A 25,765-nucleotide genomic window follows, 5' to 3' on the forward strand; every position below is an offset into this window, starting at 1 on the left:
TAACCCACGATTTCAGTTGTTTCCTTTTTAGGGTTCCGTAGCCAAAATGGCAAAAACGGAACCCTTATAGTTTCGCCATGTCTTTCTGTCATGTCCATCCGCGGCTTTGCTCAGAGACTATCAATGCTAGAAAGCTGTAATTTTGTACGAATATATATGTAAACAATGCCGACAAAATGGTATAGGTAATAAAAAATTAAAAAAAAAATTTTTTAGAGTACCTCAGACGTAAAGTGGGGGTGATTTTTTTTTCTCATCCAACCTCGTAGCCAACGATACCCCACACTACGAGGAAAATCATTAAGGGGTTGCTAGAACGATTTTTCGATCCAGCGATTTGTTTGCAAAATATTCAACATGAAAGTGTAAATTTTCATTAAAATCGAGCGCCCCCATCCCTCTAAAATCTAGACCGGTGGGTGGAAAAATTTGAAAAAATTCAGGATGATAGTAAGTATATCAAACTTACAAGGAAAACTATAGCGGCTAAGTTTGATTGAGAATTATTAGTAGTTTAAGAGTAAATAACAGCCTAAGGTATAAAATATACCTACACTTGGAAGATTCCGTATAAAATACGAAATCCTTAAAAATATATTACTTAATTTTTTCGTAATGGCTACGGAACCCAATTTCGGGCGTGTCCGACACGCTCTTAGCCGGTTTTTTATATAACAGTTCACGTCGAAAACCATTTTTCTGGCTTGCCTGGTTTAAACTTTATTTTTCGACATTTTTTCCACTAGGTGACGTAATGAAAATAGAATTGATTAAATAATCTGTGCTCGACAGTACGCATGATCGGAGCGCGGGCGGTGGAGAGCGACTGATCAACCAATAACGTGTCGGCGTCGACGCGCACCCGCCCTTCACTCCTCTGCCCCCGCCAAATAGACCGAATAAATGTCCATTGCGCATGCCCCTTCTACTTTTCCCGAGCCATCTTAAACCGCCGCGCGGACTTAAATATACGCACGAGTGTCTCAATGGCTGATTGATTATGAATAGTTGCATACATTACTTTTTCTACGAGCTCATACATAAACAATTAATAAATAATGAATAACTTACATAACGGACAATAATAGTAGATTGTTGCACCAAGCAGAAAGTTATTTACTGTCGGACCGAGTGCCGATTTGGAGCCCGAGCGTGAGCGAGGGCTTTAAAAAGCACGAGGGCAATATAAATTACAGGCAAAATATTATTTGCGAGGTGCATAATCTGCTTTTCTTTCAACTATAACAAGAATGTAGACGAAAAAAAACTCATGCTAAGCAATTAAGTTTACATTCGCACTATCAAAAAAATTCCACGAAAAATTCGCAAGGTTCCCGCCAATTTGTTTTTTTTATTTATTACTTCTTTTTGGTACAGGTAGTAGCCAGTACCTAGCAGATATTTCTACCTGCGATCTGTCCAATTTCGGATGGGCGCCAGGTTGGCCAACCATACACACAAAGTTTTTTTTTTTAATATACGGCCTTACTGTGTTTGGTAGGATTGGTAGCAACAATTTTTTGTACGCAATCTGTCAAATTATATAAGACCGTCAGTTTGAGCAACCTAACACTAGATTTTTTTACACTATGCAAGCTAATTTTGTAGCAAAAATACTTGTGTTACCTCTTTGGTGATGCAATTTAAAAAAAAACTAAAACAATGCAATAAAGGATTTTCATAATTTTTTTCTGCTCTAGAGCAGAAAAGTCCCGCTTTGTGCTGGGTATTTAGTGCGGTTATGATGAAATTAAAGCATAGTTGGAAGAAAATGAATTTTTCGATTTTAAAGGTGGCAAATTACTGCTCACTTCCATTGCCGCCTGTTTTATTTCTCACAAGTTAAGTCACACATTCTCACAGATATAAAAAGTCGTTTAAATAGTGATCAACTCTTTTATTTCTTTCAATTTTCGGAACTACGTGGAAAAGCAAAACAAATTTTATTTACATTAGTAGTAGTAGGTTGTAATTATACAACCTTAGAATGGACCCGGGAACTTTTTGAATACAGCCAAATTAAATAATGTTGAAATATTAAAATTTAATACTAACTGTTAAATTCATTTACTGTCCGTTATGTAAGTATTCATTATTCAATAATTGTTCATGTAAACATAGTTTAATTAATCTATAAAGTCGATTTAACAATAATTAAGTAAATAAAATAGAATGGTTGAAGTTTTTTTTTAATTCTCAATGTTTTTCATCACATTTGCGAGTAAAATTGAATATTTGTAAAAAAGAAACTAATATTTTTTCAAAAATTGCCGATACCGCTGACTACGCTCTTGGCAGCGCCATGCGTAAATGCTTGGCTTGGCAGCGTATGCAAAAATACGTTCATGCTATGCTCATTACATTACCATTACAATTGCTCAAGTTAAGTGCCTACGTTATTTGAGATATCTCTTTTGTACCTAGGTTATTGTTTTGTCTCAATTGCCTATCGTTCATTTCAATCAGAATAACATCTCTGTAATAAATGACTCGAGCATAATTTCGATCCATCTTTTTAGCCTAAAATCCCACTGTAAAATTCGGTGTGTTCCTACTATAGTTCTATTCGTTGTACTATTATAGAACTTTTTCCGCTATTCTCATTTTATCGTGCACCTATAGGGTTCCGTAGCCAAAATGGCAAAAACGGAACCCTTATATATTTTCGCCATGTCTGTCTGTCTCTCTGTCCGTCCGTCCGTGGCTTTGCTCAGGGACTATCAATGCTAGAAAGCTGTAATTTTGCACGAATATATATGTAAACTATACCGACAAAATGGTACAATAAAAAAAAAATTTTTTTAGGGTACCTGTCATAGACGTAAAGTGGGGGTGATTTTTTTTCCTCATCCAACCTTGTAGTATGGGGTATCGGATTGGATAGCTCTTTTAAAACCATTAGGGGGTTACTAAAACGATTTTTCGATTTAGTGATTTGTTTGCAAAATATTCAACTTTAAAGTGCAAATTTTCGTTAAAATCGAGCAAATTTTCTTGAGAATTATTAGTAGTTTAAGAGTAAATAGCAGCGTAAGCTATAAAATATGCCTAAACTTGGAATATTCCGTACAAAATACGAAATCCTTAGAAAAATACTAATTAATTTTTTCGTAATGGCTACGGAACCCTATTTCGGGCGTGTCCGACACGCTCTTGGCCGGTTTTTTTTGTCATGCAAAAGCGACACGACACTACAACTGTGTGCATAGAAAAAAAGGACGGCTGCCATTTACATTTAATTGTGCCTCAAGTCTAATTACCGTGTCATACTAGTGCGGTAAAGAAGCGGTACAGTAATTAGACAGGTACACAATAAAATGAGAATGGCCGTATTATAGTACTGTCCATGGAACTAGTGGTAACACATCCAAAATTCTACACCTACTAAGAGATCATACAACGCCGCAAGGTTACTTACCTAGGTAGGTACTCTTATTTCGTAGCAAAATCTAGCCATAAGTAAATACCTACTTTTTGTTTAAAAAATACACATATAACATATTTTTGAAGTACTTAAATGAAATGCCGTAAATAAGATGTGAATCTCTAACTGTTAATCTTAGTAGGTACCTGAAAGTCCAAGAGTTGCTGCCTCCGGTTGCGGCAGTCTGAGAACTTTGAAAAGTAGGTTTAGGCTCGCTACAGATTTGGACTCACCTACCCATTTTTCTCTGTCTCTTCCCTATGGAACTTCATTTACTTTATATACAAACAAATGAGTGCAATTGTTGAAAAAAAAGGTATTGACAATCTTTATTTAAGATATGTGACCGGTGTATGACTGTGGCGTTGTATGACACCAAGAGTACATCTAATCTTATATTCGAGTCACATTTCTATAACCTAACCTAACCTAACCTAATAAAAATGTGTAGCAATAATGACGGCAATAGAACATATTTTTTTACGCAACTTATTTGCGAAATATGAAGAAAAAAGTTTTTTTGATGTAAAATAGTTTTTATCCGATAAACAGATGGATTAAGGTCGGTCTTGGGTGGGATCTTGGACCATTACGGCTGATTTTGTGAATGAGTTGCTTAAATACCCCGCACAGCCGCCATTCTTGCCAGTTTGCCGCTAAGACTCAAGTGACAGTTACATTTGAATTTCGAACTCACATGGTCGGTCGCGTTTCGGATTGTTTCAGTCGCTTTTTTAAGCCCTGACGCCAATAGTGTTATGAGTTTGACCGCTATGTGTGTATGTGTGTCTGTCTGTGGCACTGTAGCTCTTAAACGGGTGGACCGATTTGAATGCGGTTTTTTTATTTTAAATCAGTTTTCTAGAGATGGTTCTCAGATATCAAAATCGGTTTAGCCGTTTTTGAGATATTGAACTTTGAAGTGACAAAGTCGAAGGTTTTTTTACCCGACTGCGAAGAAGGAGGGTTACATGTTTGACCCGTATGTATGTATGAGAATGAGAATTAGAGAATGAGAATAAGAATGCTTTATTTGCCAGAATATATAATAAGTATAGTCACCTACATAAGATGTTGTACATTTGGCACTGTATTCAGTCGACCAGAAAACGACATGCAAATGATAAACAATTTTTTCAACTAATTTAAGTAAATTAAATTAAACTATACTACCTATCGATTAATTATGAACAACTAGATGTTAGCACGTCAGAATGAACGCAGAAGGAACGCTGTGGTGTAAATGAAGGTATAGTCACACGGATTGAGAAAGGGATGCTTGGATGGTTAAGGGCATGTTGAGAGAATGAATGAAAACAGATTGACTAGGCAGATCTATAAGACGAGCTTGAATGGGAACGTTGTAAGAGGAAGGCCTAGACTGTGCTGGGTCGGTGTGAAAGATGAAATTTTGACTGTTCATTTATTAAAGCGTCGAAAATAGGCTCCAAGTTACTTGAAGTAGCTCGTAAAATACACTCAGAGATGACGAGATGAATTTAGATGACGGGTTTAGATCGCGGGCCGGACTTGGCCCGCGGTCCGCTATTTCCCCATCCCTGGCCTAGACGAACGTACCTCGATCAAATCGGAGACGTTCTGAAGAAGGGTCGAGTCAGGAGTTCTCTAAACCGACGTGCACGCATGAAAAGATTGATGAATGTAGAGGAAGTGAGAGTTGTATGCCAGAATCGTAGCTAGTTGAAGGATCTATATCCTTCGACTACTACTACCCCGACTATTCTCTACCTACCCCGTTGGGAAAGAGGCGTGATTGTATGTATGTATTATGTATGTCAGAATCAGAATAAAAGGATAAAAAATATATGTATATAGGACAATTTATAATTATAATAAATTATTTTGATACTCATTGATTAATTGTGTCATTTCAAGATTTAAGAATTCTTTTTACTATAAAAACAATATTCCAACAGCCATTTAGAAACTTTCGTCTTAAACTCTTGACCATCTAGGATCTTCAACTCAAATGGTAAGGCATTACTTATACTACTCTATACACATATTGTAGACATTTTTCCATAGATATAGCACTACAGCAGCGCGGCCGGTATAAAGACCCCTGTACTGCGCTCTCTCGTCCCACAAAATATCCTTCCTCATTTGAAAATGTTCTGGATGCTCCTTTACTAAAAAACAAGCTTTCTTGATGTACAGCCAAGTGCAAAAATAAGTTGTGGTCACAATTCATACCTACTAACCACTCCTCACTTCGCTCGTCGTACCTACCTAAATTTTTCTTTTTTTTCGGCACATCACGATGTGCCCGGTATAGAGCTAGGAATATAGACGAATGCGTTGCTCTAATCGATCTGTCGATGGCGCCATTTCACGATATGCCTAGGAATTTCGTGATCTGGCGGATTTTACGATCAGTCGCCGACATATTGTCAGGGTTCATTATTTCAGTGTTGTTATATTTTATGTTTAACCTTATATGTATAACCTTATATGTTTTATACTTATTACATTTATCTATTACAGTTTATCTAGTAAATCACCTTAGCTTGCCGCAAACCAAGTGATTTATAACTTACCTAATCGGTTAGGCATGCTCGTAATAAGTATAAAAGACACCATATCGTGATGTCATGGCACGAACACATTTCTTAAACAATATTAGAAATTATTTGTGACTCACAAGAGGTAAACTGGTTTGAAACAGAATCGATGTTTAGGTGGATCGCACTTCCTCTCCCGATCTTGAGGAACCTTGCGTTCCTGGATGTTTAAAAATTTTTTTGGGACCAGATGTTGAAGGAAGAGAATCACGTTATAGTGATGGAAGGCAATTGGAGTGCCTTGCAGGCGGCGCGCGACATCGTGGCAAGTGGAACACAGGAGGAGCCCTTCTACGTGTGCGACCTGCGCGAGCTGGAGGCGCGCCACGCGCGCTGGCGCGACCTCATGCCGCGCGTCGAGCCCTTCTACGGTACGTGACAGTCAGACAGACAGACAGACAGCTGTGTGCATGTGAGCGCGCTGAGCACGCTGTTGTTGTTGCAGCCGTCAAGTGCAACGACGACAAGCTGCTGCTGCGCACGCTCGCCGCGCTGGGCACCGGCTTCGACTGCGCCTCGCGCGGAGAGATCGACCTCGTCACAAACCTCGGAGTCGCGCCTGAGTAAGTATGATAACCTACAGTCCGCACCTCACCAGAGCAGTTTGCGATCCTACCGACTGCGCCAATAACATTTATCTACCTTTAAACCCGTAAGCCCTTAAGCGTAGCCTTACTGAATGACTAACTGACAGACCAAGCACAACTTTAACCGCTGGACTATCATAGAGGAGCAAGCAAATTTTAGTTTTTCCTTGGGAACGAAGCCTACTCGTAACAAATTATAGTTTAGTTTTTAGGGTTCCGTAGCCAAAATGGAAAAAACGGAACCCTTATAGTTTCGCCATGTCTGCCTGTCCGTCCGCGGCTTTGTTCAGGGACTATCAATGCTAGAAAGCTGTAATTTTGCACAAATATATATGTAAACTATGCCGACAAAATGGTCCATTAAATTAAAAAAAAAAAGTAGGGCTGATTTTTTTTTCTCATCCAACCTTGTAGTGTAGGTATCTTTGGATAGGTCTTTCAAATCCATTAGGGGGTTGCTTAAACGATTTTTCCATTCAGTGATTTGTTTGCAAAATATTCAACTTTAAAGTGCAAATTTTCATTAAAATCGAGCGTCCCCCCCTCCCCCTCTAAAATCTAAACCGGAGGGTGGCAAAATTTATATCAAACTTACAAGAAAAACTATAACGGTTAAGTTTTCTTGAGAATTATTAGTAGTTTAAGAGTAAATAGCAGCCTAAGGTATATAATATCCTAAATTTGGAAAATTCCGTACAAAATACGAAATCCTTAGAAAAATATTACTTAATTTTTTCGTAATGGCTGCGGAACTCTATTTCGGGCGTGTCCGACACGCTCTTGGCCAATTTTTTTTTATACAGCTCATCCATCGGAGGGAAATTTTGCCAATGTCTAGTAAGTTTTGCCGTTGTACGTAAAAAAATCTAGAAAACGAAATCTGAGAGGTAATTGGTGGATGAACGATGACTAATTAAAAAACCAATAGTTAACTAATAGTGGACATTGTTTCCAGTCGTATAATCTTCGCGAACCCATCAAAAATGCCGTCGCAAATTCGTTACGCAGCCGGCGTCTGCGTCGACATTATGACTGTCGACTCTGAAGTCGAGTTAATCAAGATTAAGGAGAACATGCCGCATGCGCAGTAAGTTTAATAATAATTTTCATAAATGTGTCGTTACAAGATTTTATAATGAAGTCGTCAAAGTCGTTAATAAGATTAATAATAATATAAAAAAATCTAAGAATGTCATGATATGAACAATGTAATATTATAAGAAGGGATGCGGTGTTCAATGAGATGCCAGTTGTAGGTGTACGTAAAAGAACCTTTTCACTTCTCATTCTCGTAAAGTTCGTGTTTATGCTGGATCTCAGCGACATAAAATGACTTTTTATGCTCTAGTGCATAAAGTAAAATCTTCGTCGAAGACCAAAATAATAAGAATAACAGCCACAAACGAAAAAGTTTCTACATATTTTTAATCATTTTTAATTTATATAAAAATAAAAAACTATCAAAATCAATCAAAATAAATCAATAAAACTAAAAAAATATAATTATACAGAAATGCATAAAAAATAAAAGGTACATGGTAAGTGAAAAATTGTTTCCACTGTTAAATAGTTCATATCCTCGCAATCGAACTGAAAAGCAAGGTGTAAAACTCGAGCATTAAACCTATTTTCGCCTCGACGTTTCTATCCACCCTCGCCGTGCTGGCTCGGGTGGCTATATAAAACGTCTTGGCTAAAATAGCTTGTTTTATGCTCTTGTTGTGCAATCTTCTATTATTTAAAAGTGCATCTAAGTTATATACAGTTGGATTATCGCTGATATAAGCAATATGCGTTTATGTAGCAGTAAACTAAACACTAAAAGTGGCAATTGCCATACTACAATAACAACAATTAAATGTTAAAATAAGATTGGTTCTCCTCTAGGGATAGGTACCACAGTCCTATGTTAGTACATTAGTTGGATTACGAAGGAAATAATGTCTATAGATCTCAAACAATACCTAAGTGTGGTTGACTGTGCTAATATAGTCTCTTTATAAGGCTTGTGCTGCGTATCCGCTGCGACTCGACGCACGCGCAGCTGTCGTTCGGCCCGAGGTTCGGTTGCGACCCCGAGACCGATGCGCCCGCGCTTCTCAAGTTGGCTGCGGCGCTTGACCTCGATGTAAGTACATACTTTTTTTAAATCTGCATTTAGGAAATTATGGAAGGAATGGACTAATTAGTGTTTAACAGAAATGCATTTTACGTTATTTTAATAAACCACAAAACGTATTATGTTTTAAACGGTTTTATTTGGCTTCATCACTACGTTTATTTGTTACCTACAAATTACTTAGTTACGGAGAAGTATTTGCGCCTCTTCTGGGATGTGCAAAAAGCTTTATTGTTAAATTTAAGAGTATTAAACATTCGCATTCTGATGATAACATCGTTTTGTTACTGAGATCCCGTGCCCACCCTCCGGCTCCATCATCAGATCAGCTTGATGGTGCCATAATCTTGCATTGTCACCAAATATACATAAGTGTACCAAGTTTAAGCTGAATCGGAGACCAGGAAGTGCTTGAAAAATGGTTTGCAAATTTTGGAACATCACTTACGTATCTTCTGACATATTTAGTTACATACGTACATATTGCAAGTTTAATAAAAAAATAAATAAATAAATTATTATTAATGATATTTTAATGACTTAAAACTTTATACAAAAGGCTTTATTCACTGAGATTCACGGTTGACCTTGCATCAGTCAGTATGGCTGAGCGCTGCGGGCTCTCTGCCCTCTATCTCAATAACGGTTGGACGTACAATTTTTTTTTAACATAATACTTGTTTCAAATTTTATGCTCTACAATTTTGTAATAAATTTTAACATCACTAGAGCTATAGAAACCGAGATAATCGCGAAAAACCGACTTTTTTGACATAATAACAATAACTTACGACGCGGACACGAGATTAAATGTGACTTTTGAGACAACATTTACGACACCAAAATGAAGCTGTGTACGAGTTTCCAGCTTATTATCTCTCATTCCGAGATTGACCCCTTCTCATTCCTGAAATGACCGAATTAGATGTAAGTAGTTCTCTGTGCAACGGCGGCGGTTCGTCACGTTAGTTCATGGTAAACTTCCCATTAGATGGCGTTGTAATCAAAATGCCGAATGTTTCGGGGTTTTTTTGTAATTTTTGGAATATCCGTAGAATACTAATAGGTGATTTTATTGTTTACGCAAACAATATTACAACTTGAACCGGCTACGTCACTGTTTTATAAATCAAATGAAGGTCATTGCTTATTTTTCGTGTAATAAATTAAATACATTATGTTAAAATTAATAATTATAAAAACTACTTGATAGATATTAAAAATGCATTTATCTCGAAATGGGTTTTGATTTACTATACATTGTAAGAAATTGTCAACCCCAATTATTATTTCAGGTGATCGGCGTGTCATTCCACGTCGGGACCGACGCGCGGGAGTATGATGCGTACGCGCGCGCGATCGCGCTCTGCCGCGACGTGTTCGCGGTCGCGGCAAAGATGGGCCGGCGCATGCGCCTCGTAGACATCGGCGGCGGCTTCCCGGGGGACACCGGCACCAGCATCAAGGAGGTCAGTTGACAGCATCTAGATCCAAGTCAGACAGTCTGTCCACAATTACAGGTCTAACAATAACCGCACCTCTTATATCCAGGTGGCAGCGGTGGTCAATGCTGCACTGGACACTCACTTCCCGGATCGTGGCGTGCGCGTGATCGCAGAGCCGGGGCGCTATTTCGCGGCTGCCGCGTACACTCTCGCCGTCATGGTGCATGGCAAACGAGATGTAGGTACCTAATTGAAGTGTCTAAGCAATGAGCACACTATGCTGAAGTTATTCGACCGAAGTTTCACGGCTGATGTTACGTCCGCTAAATGGAATTTATTTCATTTATCTTCAAATTAGACCTCGACTAGAACTCAAAATATATTGTACACATTGTAGTATGAAACAAACATTATCTCAAATTAAATTGCCTTAAAATTATCTCTGAATTGCTATTAGTTTTGGTCTTTAAGAGAGGTAAGTGCAACCAGCCCTGGGGTTACCAAAGGCCAGGAACAAGCGTCCGGACAGCGTCCCATTGTTTCAAAAGCAAGCGCCGCAAACTCTTTATATCTAGGTTGTTAAATCAGAATACTTGCGACACTTACTTGTTTGAGATAATGTATATTTGTAACTAGGTATTAAATACCTATATATGTATACCATAGCCCATATTTTTGTTTTGTTTTCAGATAAAAAGCGAAGATGGTGAGGTGCATACGATGTACTCGATCACCGACGGCGTGTACGGCTCCTTCAATAGTGTCATCACCGTCAACGAGAAAGTCGAGCCGATGCTGCTTTATGTGAATGCCTTTATTTTATGTAACATTTTCACAGAATAAGTTTTAGAAGGAATTTGTTACACACAAAATCAAATACTATTAGAAAACTAAAACTGAATATAAGCTAAACTAATAAAGCATAGATGCACAGAAAAAACAGAAAAAGAGACCAGCGCTGGGAATCGAAATCTGGGTCCTCAGCATTCCGTGCTGCGTGCTATACCGCTACACCACCACTGGAAAGGAATACAGACACAAATTTCTCCTATGCACCACATATCTCAGCTTGTTTGTTTCTTATTGAGTAACTTAAGCTGCGACACTAGCGCCATCTTAGCCCCCATCGAGAAACTTTCAGCACCCTATTATGACCCCGTCGGAACTAACCGCTCAGCCGGACAAGAGATGTCGCTACTAAGCAATCAAATTAAGATTGTTTTTTTGGATTCCCAGCGCTGGTCTCTTTTTTTTGGTTTTTCTGTGCATCTATTTCAGTTTGTATTTTCGATGTGGATTTTACGGGATGACCGTAAAAGTAACAAAATTTGGAGTTGAATTAAAAAATACAACAAGACTCCAAAAAGGTATCTTAATTTGATTGCTTAATAGCGACATCAGACAAATGCCATTGATTTTATAGCTTAGGTACATTTCCTCATTAGTGATATCTGTCTAAAATAAAGTAGTATCCTAGTATCACCGGATAAGCCAAAGTTTGCCCTACTAACACTGTGGTGTACCATCTCTTCTCTAGCCGAGCGATGAGGAGCCTCAGCTTTGTTCGATCTGGGGTCCGTCCTGCTGCCCTCTCGACTGCGTGATGCCAGCCGCGTCCCTGCCGCCCCTGCAGGTCGGCTCCTGGCTGCTCTTCAAGGACATGGGAGCCTATACGCGCAGTATCACCACCCATTTTAACGGCTTTACCGCAGCGCGCGTCAAGACACTCGTTGATAGACGCCTTTGGTGAGTCAAGAGCGCAAAATACACAAGTCACAAGACAGGTGTGGCTCGGGAGCGGATCGGGTCGGGAGTGCGGTGGACCTATTTACGTGACTGTATAATATGCAGTGTAAGTACATGAACAATATCACACCGACGGCGAAAGCGGGGCGGGGATGTTGTTCATATATCTACACTACAGCCACGTAAATAGGCCCGTCGCACTCCCGACCCGACCCGCTCCCCAGCCGCACCTGACCAGTGTGTGAATGTGTTTCGCGCTAAATTCAAAATACGTTTATTAAATGTATGTAGGATGACTAGAGTTACCATATCCGACAGCATAAAAATCAGGACAGATGATAAAATAAATCAGGATTTATAGTTTTAGATCGGAATAAATGTAAAATGCTTTTTTAAAGAAAGCTTAATTTATTGTTTTTTGTAACAAATATAACTTGTTAGTAAATTTTCGTACGTTTATGTGTCGTATAGTACGTCTCCCGAATCACGCACTAAATAAGCTTAAGTATCTTGCGGTCAATGTTGCCAGTCATGTGATTTTGAGTTTGTCATGGGTGGTTTACACAAAAAACCAGAAAAAGAGACCAGCGCTGGGAATCGAACCCAGGTCCTCAGCATTCCGTGCAGCGTGCTATACCACTACCACTACACCACTAGTGGATAAAAGACTCGAAAAACCAATCTTAAATATCTGCCATCGCAATTCTCCTCGCTCGACCTAACCAAGTTTCCCGTGTCCCACAGGTCGGTGCTGAAGGAGCAGAGTCCGTTCTCGGAGTGCCAGTTCTCTGTGGGGCGCGCGGCGCCGCCGTCGCTGCCGTGCGCGGCAGGCGCGGTCTGCGATCCCGCCGAGCGCCACGCCGTCTTCGTCGATGCTTCGTGCTCAAGCAATGAGGGCTATCGCGAATGAATTCACCGCTAGAGGCGCTAGTGTAGCGTGAGGTCTCCGAAATGTCAAATCTCATAGTTTTTGGGTGAGCTACGCGGTTTATTTATAATTAGTTTTTTTGTGAATATTTTGCATTACCTGAAATTAATTATGGCAATTATGCGTTACGGGCAATGAATGTCTGTGTTTAAGACATTTTTGTCTTTGGAACTTTGTCCTCCCTTTTTTTTCGAACAAAACGGGACTAACCAACACTGCGGTTGCTGGATATTTTTATGGTACGGTTTAAGGTGTTTAATATGATTTAATCTAACTTTGTTTTAACGCCGTAATAACAGACTCTGAAAGCCACACTTAAAAACCTCACGCAACAGTGCGCCATCTAGTGAGACAAAAAACGATAGCCCTCATTAGTTCGTGGGCTTAACAACCCGGCCAATAGTTTTCAATTACATTACATGGAGTGTCAAGTTAACTGCTGAGCGGTGATCAGTGGCGGACTAACAGTGGGGCCTCTAAAATGTCCAAAAGTTCTGGACAAGGCTAAAATATGCTTAATACTTATATTAACTTATAAGACTGATTACTGAGGGGAGGGAGTTTTGGTCTCGAACGACCTAAGTCCGCCAGAGGCGGTGAGTGCACAACCGCGCAATGTATAGAAAATCAAATTGTTCTCCACTAATTGCATTGTTGCCGTAGCCTAACCGTAGCGCGCTGGCTTTTGTGCTAGTGTGTTAACCCCCTAGCAATCATTGCCCCTAGCTAGAAACTAGTGGTATTTTAGGATATTAAGCGGGTTGACATACCTAATGCGATGTAAAGCTACAATGATATTTTGTTTAGAAGGCACGTAGTTAAGGATATATTTTAAATCATGGTGTAATTTATTTATTCATTAAAATACCTATTCCTGCTTGAACATACGGGTTTTTATTATCATCATCAATCGGAAGACATCGTCCACTACTGAACAAAGGCCTCCCCTTTAGAACGCCACCTAGTGGGAGTTGTCAGTCCACCTAGTGGGAGGGCTGCCAACGGTTCGTCTTCCGGTTCGTGGTCACCACTTGAGAACTTTTCTCCCCCAACGGTTATCTGTCCTTCGTGGGATGTGTCACTTTAACTTGCATATTTTCACAGTGGTTTTTATACTTCTCTTCTATTAGGATACGTTGTATAGCCATTTGTTTACCTACATGTGTCGTGACTGGAAAAGCGAAAGAAAATTCATCACTCACCCGCAAAAGGTTCCCGTACGTACCCAACAGCCAAGTAACTGAATCTTTCCGAAAGATAGGACGTGGACTGAGGCACGAGAGTATAAAAGGACATTAAAAAGCAACGACAAAGTATTAACATTACGCTGTAGACGAATTGGCAGCCACTTCAGCTGAGCTCGAAAACAGGACACATGGTCGTATTTTCGGAGACCAAATATGAAGCGTAGCGCCACAGAATATTTAAGTAATAGTACTATCGTAGTAGCGCACATTCTGAAGCCGCTCAAGGTTGTCAAGTAGCTGCTCAGAGAGGTGCAGATAGGCTATGCCACTATGTAGGTAGTTGAGAAGGGAGAGAAGGGGAGATTGTGCCAAAATAATCTTGGTATGAAGAGGACAGAGGACAGTTGCATATGCGGTTGGAAAGCCTTTCAGTCAGTTCTCTAATATTTCTAACATATACACTATACAAAATAATTAGCTAAGTAGGTATTATACCCATATTCAAAGACACTTGGCGGTCCGAGGCTAGGTCATCTCCGCCTATTGCCGACCCTTGATCTAGCTAAATGATGCAAGCGGAACTAGTTTGAGCGAATTGATCCTGATTCGTCGTATTCCTGTTTAGTCGGATTCCTGTTTCGTCGCATTCCTGATTCGTCGTATTCTTGTTTCGTCGAAATTATCTATATATAATCAAATCTATCATGTAGTAGGTAAACCAGTATTTATCAGAAAGGAAGATTCGTTTTTAATATTAAATATAAAAGTACACGGTAATTGCATAGTTTCCTTTGATATTGAAAATCTGACGAATCAGGAATCCGACGAAATAGGATTACGACGAATCAGGAATAATTCGTTTGAACTTGAACTTTAGTTTGGGGCAGGGGCGTAGCTACCGCCGTATCTGCCGTATCAATTATATTTATGATGAATTAATATTTCTGTTAATTTTATGCAAACATTTATTTTTATTTTGTGAGAAATCTTTACCCTTTAAGGGCCCCCAAACAATTTTTTAAACGGGGCCCCGCCAAGGCACGCTACGCCACTGGTTTGGGGCTAGTTCAATTGATGTACTTTGTCCCAAGATATTATTATTAACTCTATTCCACAGCAGAGATAAAACTTCGCATCGTGTGCAGTGTTTACGATCCAGCCAAGACTTTGCGTGACCGCGTGGCGAGGCGTGAGAGTTCTTTATTTCCATTATCGAAACCCTTATCGCCTTTGACGTAGGTATAGCTAGTGCCACCAGAGTTAAAGATGCTTACTTGATTACACAACAGCTACAGCTACATGAAGAACAGAGGTCATATTGTCTAACGTTTCTGACGCTAGCGATCGCGAGCAATACAAACTTTAGGGAATAGGTACAGCCTCTGGATTGCATGAAAGGAGAATGAATGATATGAAAATGAATGAGTAAAGTAATGTTAAAATCCCGCTGTCATTACATGGCAAGTCCGAGGGCATTGTAAAAAGTTCTTAAAGCTGCCGAAAATTTAGTGTTTTTAGGAGGTTTATCAATTTGATATGTGTGGATATATGAGGAGGACTTGGAGGAGGATTGTGATGTGACGCCCTCTCTCGAAATACCGCTGGTTTTGATAGTCACCTGTTTTCTTCGATTGATTATTATTTGGAGTCCGTAACTCAATGCAATAGAGGTCCATATCATCATTAATTTGTATATTAATCCTCTGTTATTCATAAAAAGCCTGGCAAAGGCAAAATTATAAATGGCAGATAAATGTATCTTAGAAAAACAAGCATCTACCAAGAAAGTTGTTTTATTGACGAGTTTCGGTTTCTTAAAATTGCCGTCTATTAATTCGCGATTCGCTTTGCTGAAAGATTAGCCATAAAATATCATTCTATCACGCGTCACCACAAACATCGGTCAACGAAAGTTTTTACGCGCGCTTTTTTAAAGCCGTTGAAGTCGGTGCTATTAGTGAGTGTGTAGGCTCCCATGTCCTTGAACAGCAGCCAGGAGCCGACCTGAAGGGGTGGCAGGGACGTCGCTGGCACGATGCAGTCCAGCGGGCTGCAGGTCGGGCCCCATATCGAGCAAGGTTGGGGGTTTTCGGTGCTTGGCTGGAAGAGGAAAGAGGAATTTAAAAAGGTTCAGAAGGTTCAGGGGGTGAGTTCAAAGACGTAGATTTATGCTTACAAAATGGTACACGTACTTGGATCCTAGAAAAAATTGCTGACCTTGAATTGAAAAATGAAAGCTTGAACTAAACCCATGAAATTCTCGAAACCATTTTAAAGTTTGTCACCAGGACCGGCCATCCTTAGCCATTCCAGCGCTCTGAGCGAGTCATGCCTTTGGCGCCCTTATAGATCTATTACGACAAGCGACAAAATGACAGGTCGCGTTTGTTAATAGGCGAGCGCTGTTCATTGCTCAAAAACGTTCACAAGTTCACAGAAGCTGGAATGAGTCCATGGCCATAGCCTTTAGAAAATCGGTGTTCAATTCAGTGGCTAGCAGGCGGGGATCCTCCAGCTCTCAAAAAAGTTCAAAAGTTCAAAGTTGTGGTCACCTGAAAATCGGTCAATTCAGGAACGATTCTAGATTAATGTGTTTGTGTTTATTCTCATTACATCAGCCTATGATCTCAATAGACCGTGAAAGTGTGTCATCACAAGTCTATTAGGGTTGTGGGCGTGACCATCGTTCCCACAACAGTGGATCCGCCCTTGGTCTGTGACGCCAACGTCTGTGACTTCGACATTTGAGATTAACGAATCTCGAAGGAATACACACACACACAAACATCACGCCGGCAGGGGTAGGCAGAGCACACGAAACGTTACCGCTTCGGAGCCAGTTTTAGCAATTTTAGATTTAAAGTTTGACAAAAAAGGTACAATAGCAAGGCTCGGAACTGGTTTATAAAATAGCGGTAAATACCGGTTTATTTCGGTTTAACTCCGAACTTTCATAAGAACGCGAACGTTTTTAAAAACTTAACTATAACCTAAATAAACCGGTTTATTCGACGAGTGACAGCTGGCCGGCCGGCGACGTTTATCCTGCGCCGAAATAAACCGGTTTTTATTGTTCTAAACCGGTTAATCTTGCAAGAACTTTATGGAAATGTTCCCTTAAAAACCGGTTTAAAAGTAACGGTTTCGCGAACGAAACCAAAATGAAAAGGTTTTGCGCCAAGTACATAATAACGGTTTAGAAATTTAACCGGTATACGAGCCTTGTACAATGGTGACAGGTTGCTAGCCTGTCGCCTACGGTATACCTTAACGTACGAGTATATATACTTTGTCGCCTCTTACGACATCCACGGAAGAAATGGAGAGGTGTAATTCTAACCCGACACCACTGCTTATTTGCCTAAAATAAATCACTCACGTAAAGCAGTATAGGCTTGACCTTCTCGCCGGCGGTCATCACAGCGTTAAAGGAGCCCCAAACTCCGTCGTTGATGCAGTACATTGTTTGCGGTTCGCTCGCCTCGTCTTTAGCTGGTATCTTAAGAAAAGACATCTTCATTGTACTCTAATTTAAATATTTCGTGGGTTTGGTACAGATCTTTCTGTTTCTGTTATACCTTGACCAGATCGTACGTGACACACTCGGTAGAACCCTGTCGCAGTTTTCAAGATTTTTTTGCTATAGGTAGGTATGCGGCAAATGCTGACTGCAACAGGGTTCTACCTGCAACCATACCTCGTGAAATTCGTCTGCAGCAAAATTAACTATTTCATTTCTACAATAGAGAGATCTCTCTCCAGCCAGACAGAGATTATGCCTAGCTTAGCTACCGAAGTCCGAAGGTAGACCGTCGGAAGTTGTATTATGCATTCGAGTTGAGAAACTGCGATGGCGCGAATCGGCGCGATGTTGGATTTGGGGTCTATATTTGCTTACTAGATGGCGCTACACTGGCTTACCTCTCGCTTGGCGTGCACCATGACGGCGAGAGTGTACGCAGCGGCCGCGAAGTAGCGCCCCGGCTCTGCGATCACGCGCACGCCGCGATCTGGGAAGTGCGTCTCCAGCGCAGCGTTGATCACCTCTGCCACCTGTACAAATGAACAGCTTATAAGGCTATGGTCTCCTGTTTTACGACGCCTCAATCGGACACCAGAAAGTGGGCGAAAAATGGTTTGGTAATTTTGAAACTACAAAACTTACCCACGAAAGTTGCAAGGTAAATAAAAGCTTGTAAAACACAGTTGATGATACCTTAAAGTCTCCATACAAGGTTTTAATTAAACCCCAACAGGCATTTTTTTTTATTGATTACAGCTGACATCTGGACGGAAGGAAACATTGTTGTTAGCTGGGGCCAATCAACTTTTTTTACCCACGCTAATCTGTCCGTGACATTTTTCAAACAATTGCAGATTGTTGTAAGTAAACATGTTTTTTCTGTTATTTAATAGATGGTGTACATGAATACATGCCATCCTACGCAAGTTCAACTTATTAAACCGTGAAATATCTTGTTGGAAGTACGATTGTACGGTTGGAGAGACAATTTTGGTAACGCGGAGACGCCCAAAGTGTCGGTAAAATAGTCGATAAATTGGCCCATCTACGGCTTGACGTCGGGTCGGGACTACGTAGATGATGTTGCTTGAGTTGAGATAGGTAGGTACATACTTAACTGTACTTATGTCTTTTCCCCTACCTTAATGAATCGACATGGTCAACTCGTTGGGATTGTTATTTCGAAGTCAGTCCGTTATCATATTTTAACTCGTCTCCTGCTGTGCTTGTGGAAAAGCGGACGTCTTTCGATCCATTCTTTCCATGTATAAGTACCTACCTTCATTTTAGATGACATTGTACCAGAGATAAGTCACGTCTTAAATCGAGTTTAGCGTAAATTGAGTTTACTTTATTTAGAAACTGCCAACAGACCAGGGCTCTTCTGGAGCTGTTGGTATTCGTGGGTGGTGGTGATCATTTTCCATCAGATGACCCTCTTGCTCTTTTTCTACCCTCGATTATTTGTCACACTTGTGGAACAGTTTTATTGAAATGTGATAATCTACCTCCTTGATGCTGGTCCCGCTGCCCCCCGGGAAGCCGCCGCCGATGTCCACGAGGCGCATGCGCGGCCCCCCTCCGCCGCGAGCGCGAACACGTCACGGCAGTGCGCAATCGCGCGCGCGTACGCGTCAGGCTCCTGCATATCCGATCCCACGTGGAAAGATACGCCGATCACCTAAAAAAACAAGCAACCCTGTTACAGTCTTTATACCGTGGTCTTATGTTGCCAATGGCAGAGGCAGCTGCAGTATGAACCACTTGCCGATTGCAGCCAGTTGAAGTTATCAATCCTATGGCGTGCATTGAGTAGGCAGCAGGGTAGGCAGCGTTAGTGCTGGTAAAGCTCTGCTGCGGCGCGCAGTACCAACCGCCCACCCTGGAATCGACCCAAGGCACGCCAATGATCTTGTTGATTCATCGCTACACAACTGGTTATCTGTTATGGTTCCCTGAACTAGTCGCTCTACGAGTATAGTGTCCACGTCGAATCACACGTCCGAAACATAATGTAGAAGGATCCATCTGTCTATCTATTATTAATATTGTAATAGGTACTTACATCCAATCCGAGCGCGACAGCCAGCTTGAGTAGCGCCGGCGCCTCGGTGGTGGGGTCGCAGCCGAACCGCTTGCCAAAGTACAACTGAGCTACTGTGGCGTCGCAGCGTATACGCAACACCACCCTGCAATGTGATAATGATAATATACATCAAGTACCTATAGGTACATGCTGTCACAAAATGAAACCAGAACATTTCGCCCAGTGGCAGAACAAGAACGCATCATCAAGAATCCGTTAATTTGGTAAATCAACTTTTATTTTAAGTAGAAAGAAAGAAGAAAGATAAACGTTTAAGTAGGTATTCGTGACATTTGTGGCGTTATCTGGTAAAAGGTACCTTGTTATGATTGGTTATTTGGAGTCTTTTTGTATTTTTTATTTCAACTCCAATTCAATTATTTCAATTTCTTTTTTGGAGTTGAAATAAAAAATACAAAAAGACTCCAAATAACCAATCATAATTTGATTGCTTAGTAGCGAAGCGACATCTCTTGTCTGGGTGAGCGGTTGGTTCCGAAAGAATGTTGACGTCTCTCGATGAGAGCGAAACATAGATGTCGCTAGTGCTGCTGCATAAGTAGCGTAGTAGAAATAAGCAACCTGAGATATGTATGCATAGGAAAAATTCGTGTCTAAATTCCTGTCCACGGTGGTGTAGGGGTTATAGCACGCAGCACGGATTGCTGAGGACCTGGGTTCGATTCCCAGCGCTGGTCTCTTTTTCTGGTTTTTCTGTGCATCCATGTCTCAGTTTGTATTTTCGATAGGTACCTTGTTGTCGGTTCTAGTTTCCGAGATAATCGCGCTTGAAGTAAAATGTCGAAAAAAATCATTTTTTCTTTTTTTACTCTATATTAATAAGCAGGGTCTAAATTTTAATTTTACAAGAGATACAAGTTTTTAAAACGATTTTTATGAGTTAAAACATCCCTTAAAGTTTAGTAAGAAAGGTACCTTATTGTCGGTGCCGCTCTTGAATGCTTTCTGTGCGCTCGGTATCGGTTTGGAAGACGTGTCGGACGTCGGTACTTTGTCGGCGCGTCATCATCATCATCATCATCCTAGCCTATACGTCCCACTGCTGGGCACAGGACCCCTCTCAGAATGAGAGAGCTTGGGCATTAGTTCCCACGCGGGCCCATTGCGGTGCTTGTCGGCGCGTAAAAAACGTCAAGAATCATCATAAAATGCGTTTAATTAGAGTAAGGTAAATCATTAATAACTGGCCACCCTTAAGCGGTAGCCAGTTAGGCCCTTATTACACTAGCGATTTGCGGGCGAGTTGAAAGCGAGGTGAGCGCGAAGCGAGTTCGCTTCGAGCGCGTAACGATTTCACCGCGAGCACGAAACGATATCGCCGCGAGCGCGCAACGATGTCGCTGCGAGTTCGCTGCGTTAGCGCCGAAGACGCCCTATTTATTATACGAAAGTCTACAATATGGCGTATTTTGCGCTAAAGCAGCGAACTCGCCATGCGCTCGCAGTAGCGACATCGTTGCGCGCTTGCGGCGAAATCGTTATACGCTCGCAGCGAATTCACTGCACGCTTGCCTCGCTTTCAACTCTCCCGCGAATCACTAGTGTGATAAGGCCCTTATTGACGATTTACGCCAATTTGTCTTTTTTTTATTCGACTGGATGGCAAACGAGCAAGTGGGTCACCTGATGGTAAGAGATTACCACCGCCCTTAGACACCTGCAACACCAGGGGGATTGCAGATGCGTTGCCAACCTAGAGGCCTAAGATGGGATACCTCAAATGCCAGTAATTTCACCGGTTGTCTTACTCTCCACGCCGAAACACAACAATGCAAGCACTGCTATTCACGGCAGGATTAGCGAGCAAGATAGTGGTAGCAATCCGGGCGGACCTTGCACAAGGTCCTACCACCTGCTGGTCTTTAGAGGTTGATTTATAGTAATAATAATAACGATTAATAGTTACAACTACAAATCAAAAGCATTTTTTTAGATCTTATTCTTAACTATGTCACTAAACATTTTACGTCCGACAATAAGGTACCTTTCAAATACGTTAATCATTTAGTGTGTTGAGACAAAATTATAGGTTTTTGGTAAGAGTTTTAATACTACAGTGTTCTTAAATTAAGATTATTAAAATTAATCGTAAGTTATTAGTCGTTTTCAGATGATATCACTTCATAATCACTAAATTTATAAGATACCTTTAGAAATATATAGTGATTGTACCAACTTTTTACTAAACGATACCTTGAATTTTGAGACTGAAAAAACTAGTTTTTTTCGATTTGTTAAGTTAATTTGGTCTCATTTGGCTATGTTTTGCGTACTAAATATAAAAGTTTGTTGATTTTGACTGTTTAATTACATTTGTAAACAACAAAGTTATTTTTGTTAAAGTATTTTTTTTATAATAATAAACAACGTTAATTTAAAACAGAGTAGTTCTTATTTAGTGTCCAATTATGCATAATATTTTTTCCTTCGATAAAATCCAATGGAAATATACTATAAATGGAAAAAAATGTAAAAAATCCATCAACCTTTTTTTTTTACTTTATGCACTTTGGCAAGGTAAACTATAGGAAAACCGTTGTCCAATTACAAAATTATTCTTGAAACCTGAAAGCCCGTACAATCTACTCCTCAAATAGCATGTCATCTATGTAACTTCCAACAATAACATACTTTTATTGGGTGTATAAGTTTGAATTCAATTTTCTCATAATCACCTTTTCTGGCTTTTGAGCTTCAACATTTTTTAAAAAAATATCTATTAAACCTACATGCATGTTTCTTACATGGTTCGATAGCTAAATGTATGTAGATTATGGGGATATCAATAACTCAATACCGACAACAAGGTACCTTTTCCCAGATAACGCCACATTTTACAAAGCAAAGAAAAATAAAAACGGAAATCAAGACAAATATTATCACGAAATGGTCCCGACTGGAGAGTGAAAAAGTGATATGGTTGCTTAGAAAAATGTTTGTAATATAGCTAATGATGAACAATGAGCATGGTACTCACTGTGCGTTTGGCATGTTCTGTTTGATCTTGATCAGTTCATCCTTGGAGTCGAAGGTCACGATGTTGACGCCGACGCTGGCAGCGTAGCGCACGTGCGACGCGATCTTTAACGTATTAGCGTAGATTATACGGCTAGAAACAAAAACAAATAAATATTAGGGTATCATAACAATAACTTGGGTTTTGAAATTAGGATTCCATAGTCCGTACCGCAGTTGGTAAAAACGGAACCTTTATATCACATTGTCCGTCCGTTCTTCTGTCAAGACCCTTTCCTCAAGAGACGCATGGAAGTATCAAGCTGAAATAAATATCAAATAATTCTACTTACTACCCCTTGGAACAGTAAAAAATCAAACTTACTAAGTCAAGACAAACAAAGGATACCAGAAAGAGACCTGAATCGAACTCAAGAGTTGCAATGTAAGTAAATTTTATATAAGTAGATTATTTCTGGAAATTGACGTTCATCATTGGCGCAGTCGGTAGGATCGCAAACTGCTCTGGTGTGGTGTGGACTACTGTGGACTGTACTCGTAGGTTCTCATACTCACTCAGGCGCAACTCCGAGGTTTGTGACGAGGTCGATCTCTCCGCGCGAGGCGCAGTCGAAGCCGGTGCCCAGCGCGGCGAGCGTGCGCAGCAGCAGCTTGTCGTCGTTGCACTTGACGGCTGCAACAACAACAGCGTGCTCAGCGCGCTCACATGCACACAGCTGTCTGTCTGTCTGTCTGACTGTCACGTACCGTAGAAGGGCTCGACGCGCGGCATGAGGTCGCGCCAGCGCGCGTGGCGCGCGGCTAGCTCGCGCAGGTCGCACACGTAGAAGGGCTCCTCCTGCGCGACGCAGCCGCCGCCGCTCGCCACGATGTCGCGTGCCGCCTGCAAGGCACTCCAATTGTCTTCTATCACCGTCACTTCTTCGTCCAACATCTGGTTTTGCACATTTACAATAGTAGTTAATGCAACTGTTGCGTAATAAGGGTCCTTAAAACATGTGTGCCAGTTTCATAAAAGCATCACATGAGTGTTAAAAGCCCTAATTATATACGCGCAGTTGAATATACATTATTTTATCTAGGTATAGTATACACATATTATAAGTAGGTACTCTAAAATGGGTTCTCAAACTATGACAAATGACCTGCATTGCATTACTGACTAGTTCTACATATCTACAGTGTTTAACTAATGCAATAATGTTATACAATTTGTGTACACGCTACACTCGCTGGTGTTGGTGTCGCACAAACTGGAGCTTTTGTATGGAACCGAATACTACTTATACTTGGTTTGGATAGGTATTTAACGAAATGTAAACAAAACAATTGAATTGGTGTCTTAAATATTTAAATTCCGCCATTAAACTATCTAAACATTTACATTTTTGTATTGAAATACACTAGTCTAGTCTAGTTTGTATTACAATGACAGATAAATAAAATGTTTAAAAGCCTTAAATCCACCAAATCTGGCAGCTGAAGTTTGTTTACATTTAGTTAATTACCTAAACGTTTCAAGTATAGGTACAGCAGAAATAACGAGACCGAAAAAACGCGACTCACAACTCATAAAATGTGGCGTTATCTGGTAAAAGGTACCTTGTTGTCGGTTCTAGTTTCCGAGATAATCGCGCTTGAAGTAAAATGTCGAAAAAAAATCATTTTTTCTTTTTTACTCTATATTAATAAGCAGGGTCTAAATTTTAATTTGACAGAGACACAAGTTTTTAAATCGATTTTTTATGAGTTAAAACATCCCTTAAAGTTTAGTAAGAAAGGTACCTTATTGTCGGTGCCGCTCTTGAATGCTTTCTGTGCGCTCGGTATCGGTTTGGAAGACGTGTCGGACGTCGGTACTTTGTCGGCGCGTCATCATCATCATCATTATCCTAGCCTATACGTCCCACTGCTGGGCACAGGCCTCCTCTCAGAATGAGAGAGCTTGGGCATTAGTTCCCACGCGGGCCCATTGCGGTGCTTGTCGGCGCGTAAAAAACGTCAAGAATCATCATAAAATGCGTTTAATTAGAGTAAGGTAAATCATCAATAACTGGCCACCCTTAGGCGGTAGCCAGTTAGGCCCTTATTACACTAGCGATTTGCGGGCGAGTTGAAAGCGAGGTGAGCGCGCAGCGAGTTCGCATGGAGCGCGTAACGATTTCACCGCGAGCATGAAACGATATCGCCGCGAGCGCGCAACGATGTCGCTGCGAGTTCGCTGCGTTAGCGCCGAAGACGCCCTATTTATTATACGAAAGTCTACAATATGGCGTTTTTGGCACTAAAGCAGCGAACTCGCCATGCGCTCGCAGCAGCGACATCGTTGCGCGCTTGCGGTGAAATCGTTATACGCTCGCAGCGAATTCACTGCACGCTTGCCTCGCTTTCAACTCTCCCGCGAATCGCTAGTGTGATAAGGCCCTTATTGACGATTTACGCCAATTTGTCTTTTTATTATTCGACTGGATGGCAAACGAGTAAGTGGGTCACCTGATGGTAAGAGATTACCACCGCCCTTAGACACCTGCAACACCAGGGGGATTGCAGATGCGTTGCCAACCTAGAGGCCTAAGATGGGATACCTCAAATGCCAGTAATTTCACCGGCTGTCTTACTCTCCACGCCGAAACACAACAATGCAAGCACTGCTATTCACGGCAGGATTAGCGAGCAAGATGGTGGTAGCAATCCGGGCGGACCTTACACAAGGTCCTACCACCTACTGGTCTTTAGAGGTTGATTTATAGTAATAATAATAACGATTAATAGTTACAACTACAAATCAAAAGCATTTTTTTAGATCTTATTCTTAACTATGTCACTAAACATTTTACGTCAGACAATAAGGTACCTTTTCAAATACGTTAATCATTTAGTGCGTTGAGACAAAATTATAGGTTTTTGGTAAGAGTTTTAATACTACAGTGTTCTTAAATTAAGACTATTAAAATTAATCGTAAGTCATTAGTCGTTTTCAAATGATATCACTTCATAATCACTAAATATTTTACCACCGACGATAAGGTACCTTTTAGAAAATATATAGTGATTGTACCAACTTTTCACTAAACTTTATTTTGAATTTTGAGACTGAAAAAACTAGTTTTTTAAGATTTGTTGAGTTAATTTGGCTATGTT

At 40.6% G+C, this 25,765-nt stretch overlaps 2 protein-coding genes across 6 annotated transcripts; one reads left to right on the forward strand and one right to left on the reverse strand.

Annotated features, from left to right (window-relative positions):
* The first annotated feature begins 2,780 nt into the window (after positions 1 to 2,780).
* LOC141441447 (ornithine decarboxylase 2-like) lies at positions 2,781 to 12,854 on the forward strand. Of its 5 annotated transcripts, none has more exons than XM_074106189.1 (11): positions 2,781 to 4,203; positions 5,321 to 5,417; positions 6,197 to 6,377; positions 6,452 to 6,569; positions 7,549 to 7,680; positions 8,598 to 8,721; positions 10,008 to 10,181; positions 10,264 to 10,395; positions 10,848 to 10,961; positions 11,695 to 11,903; positions 12,648 to 12,854. In XM_074106189.1, the coding sequence occupies exons 2-11, from the start codon at positions 5,415 to 5,417 to the stop codon at positions 12,811 to 12,813; spliced, it is 1,353 nt and encodes a 450-aa protein (XP_073962290.1). In that variant the 5' UTR covers positions 2,781 to 4,203; positions 5,321 to 5,414; the 3' UTR covers positions 12,814 to 12,854. The 5 variants fall into 5 exon arrangements, with proteins under 5 accessions (XP_073962290.1, XP_073962289.1, XP_073962292.1 ...); XM_074106188.1 differs by having other exon boundaries at positions 2,781 to 4,199; XM_074106191.1 differs by having other exon boundaries at positions 2,781 to 4,199; positions 5,362 to 5,417.
* Positions 12,855 to 15,797: 2,943 nt separating this feature from the next.
* Positions 15,798 to 23,790, reverse strand: LOC141441757 (ornithine decarboxylase 1-like). The gene is given in 10 exon segments (XM_074106605.1): positions 15,798 to 16,118; positions 17,398 to 17,517; positions 17,940 to 18,071; positions 19,050 to 19,114; positions 19,117 to 19,222; positions 19,607 to 19,730; positions 22,626 to 22,757; positions 23,180 to 23,297; positions 23,372 to 23,558; positions 23,770 to 23,790. Coding segments are annotated over 10 exon segments (1,203 nt in total). The 5' UTR covers positions 23,776 to 23,790; the 3' UTR covers positions 15,798 to 15,905.
* Between the last annotated feature and the right edge of the window lie 1,975 nt (positions 23,791 to 25,765).

Source organism: Choristoneura fumiferana, chromosome 24, assembly GCF_025370935.1.
Source record: "Choristoneura fumiferana chromosome 24, NRCan_CFum_1, whole genome shotgun sequence".
Classification (NCBI taxonomy): Eukaryota; Metazoa; Arthropoda; class Insecta; order Lepidoptera; family Tortricidae; genus Choristoneura; species Choristoneura fumiferana.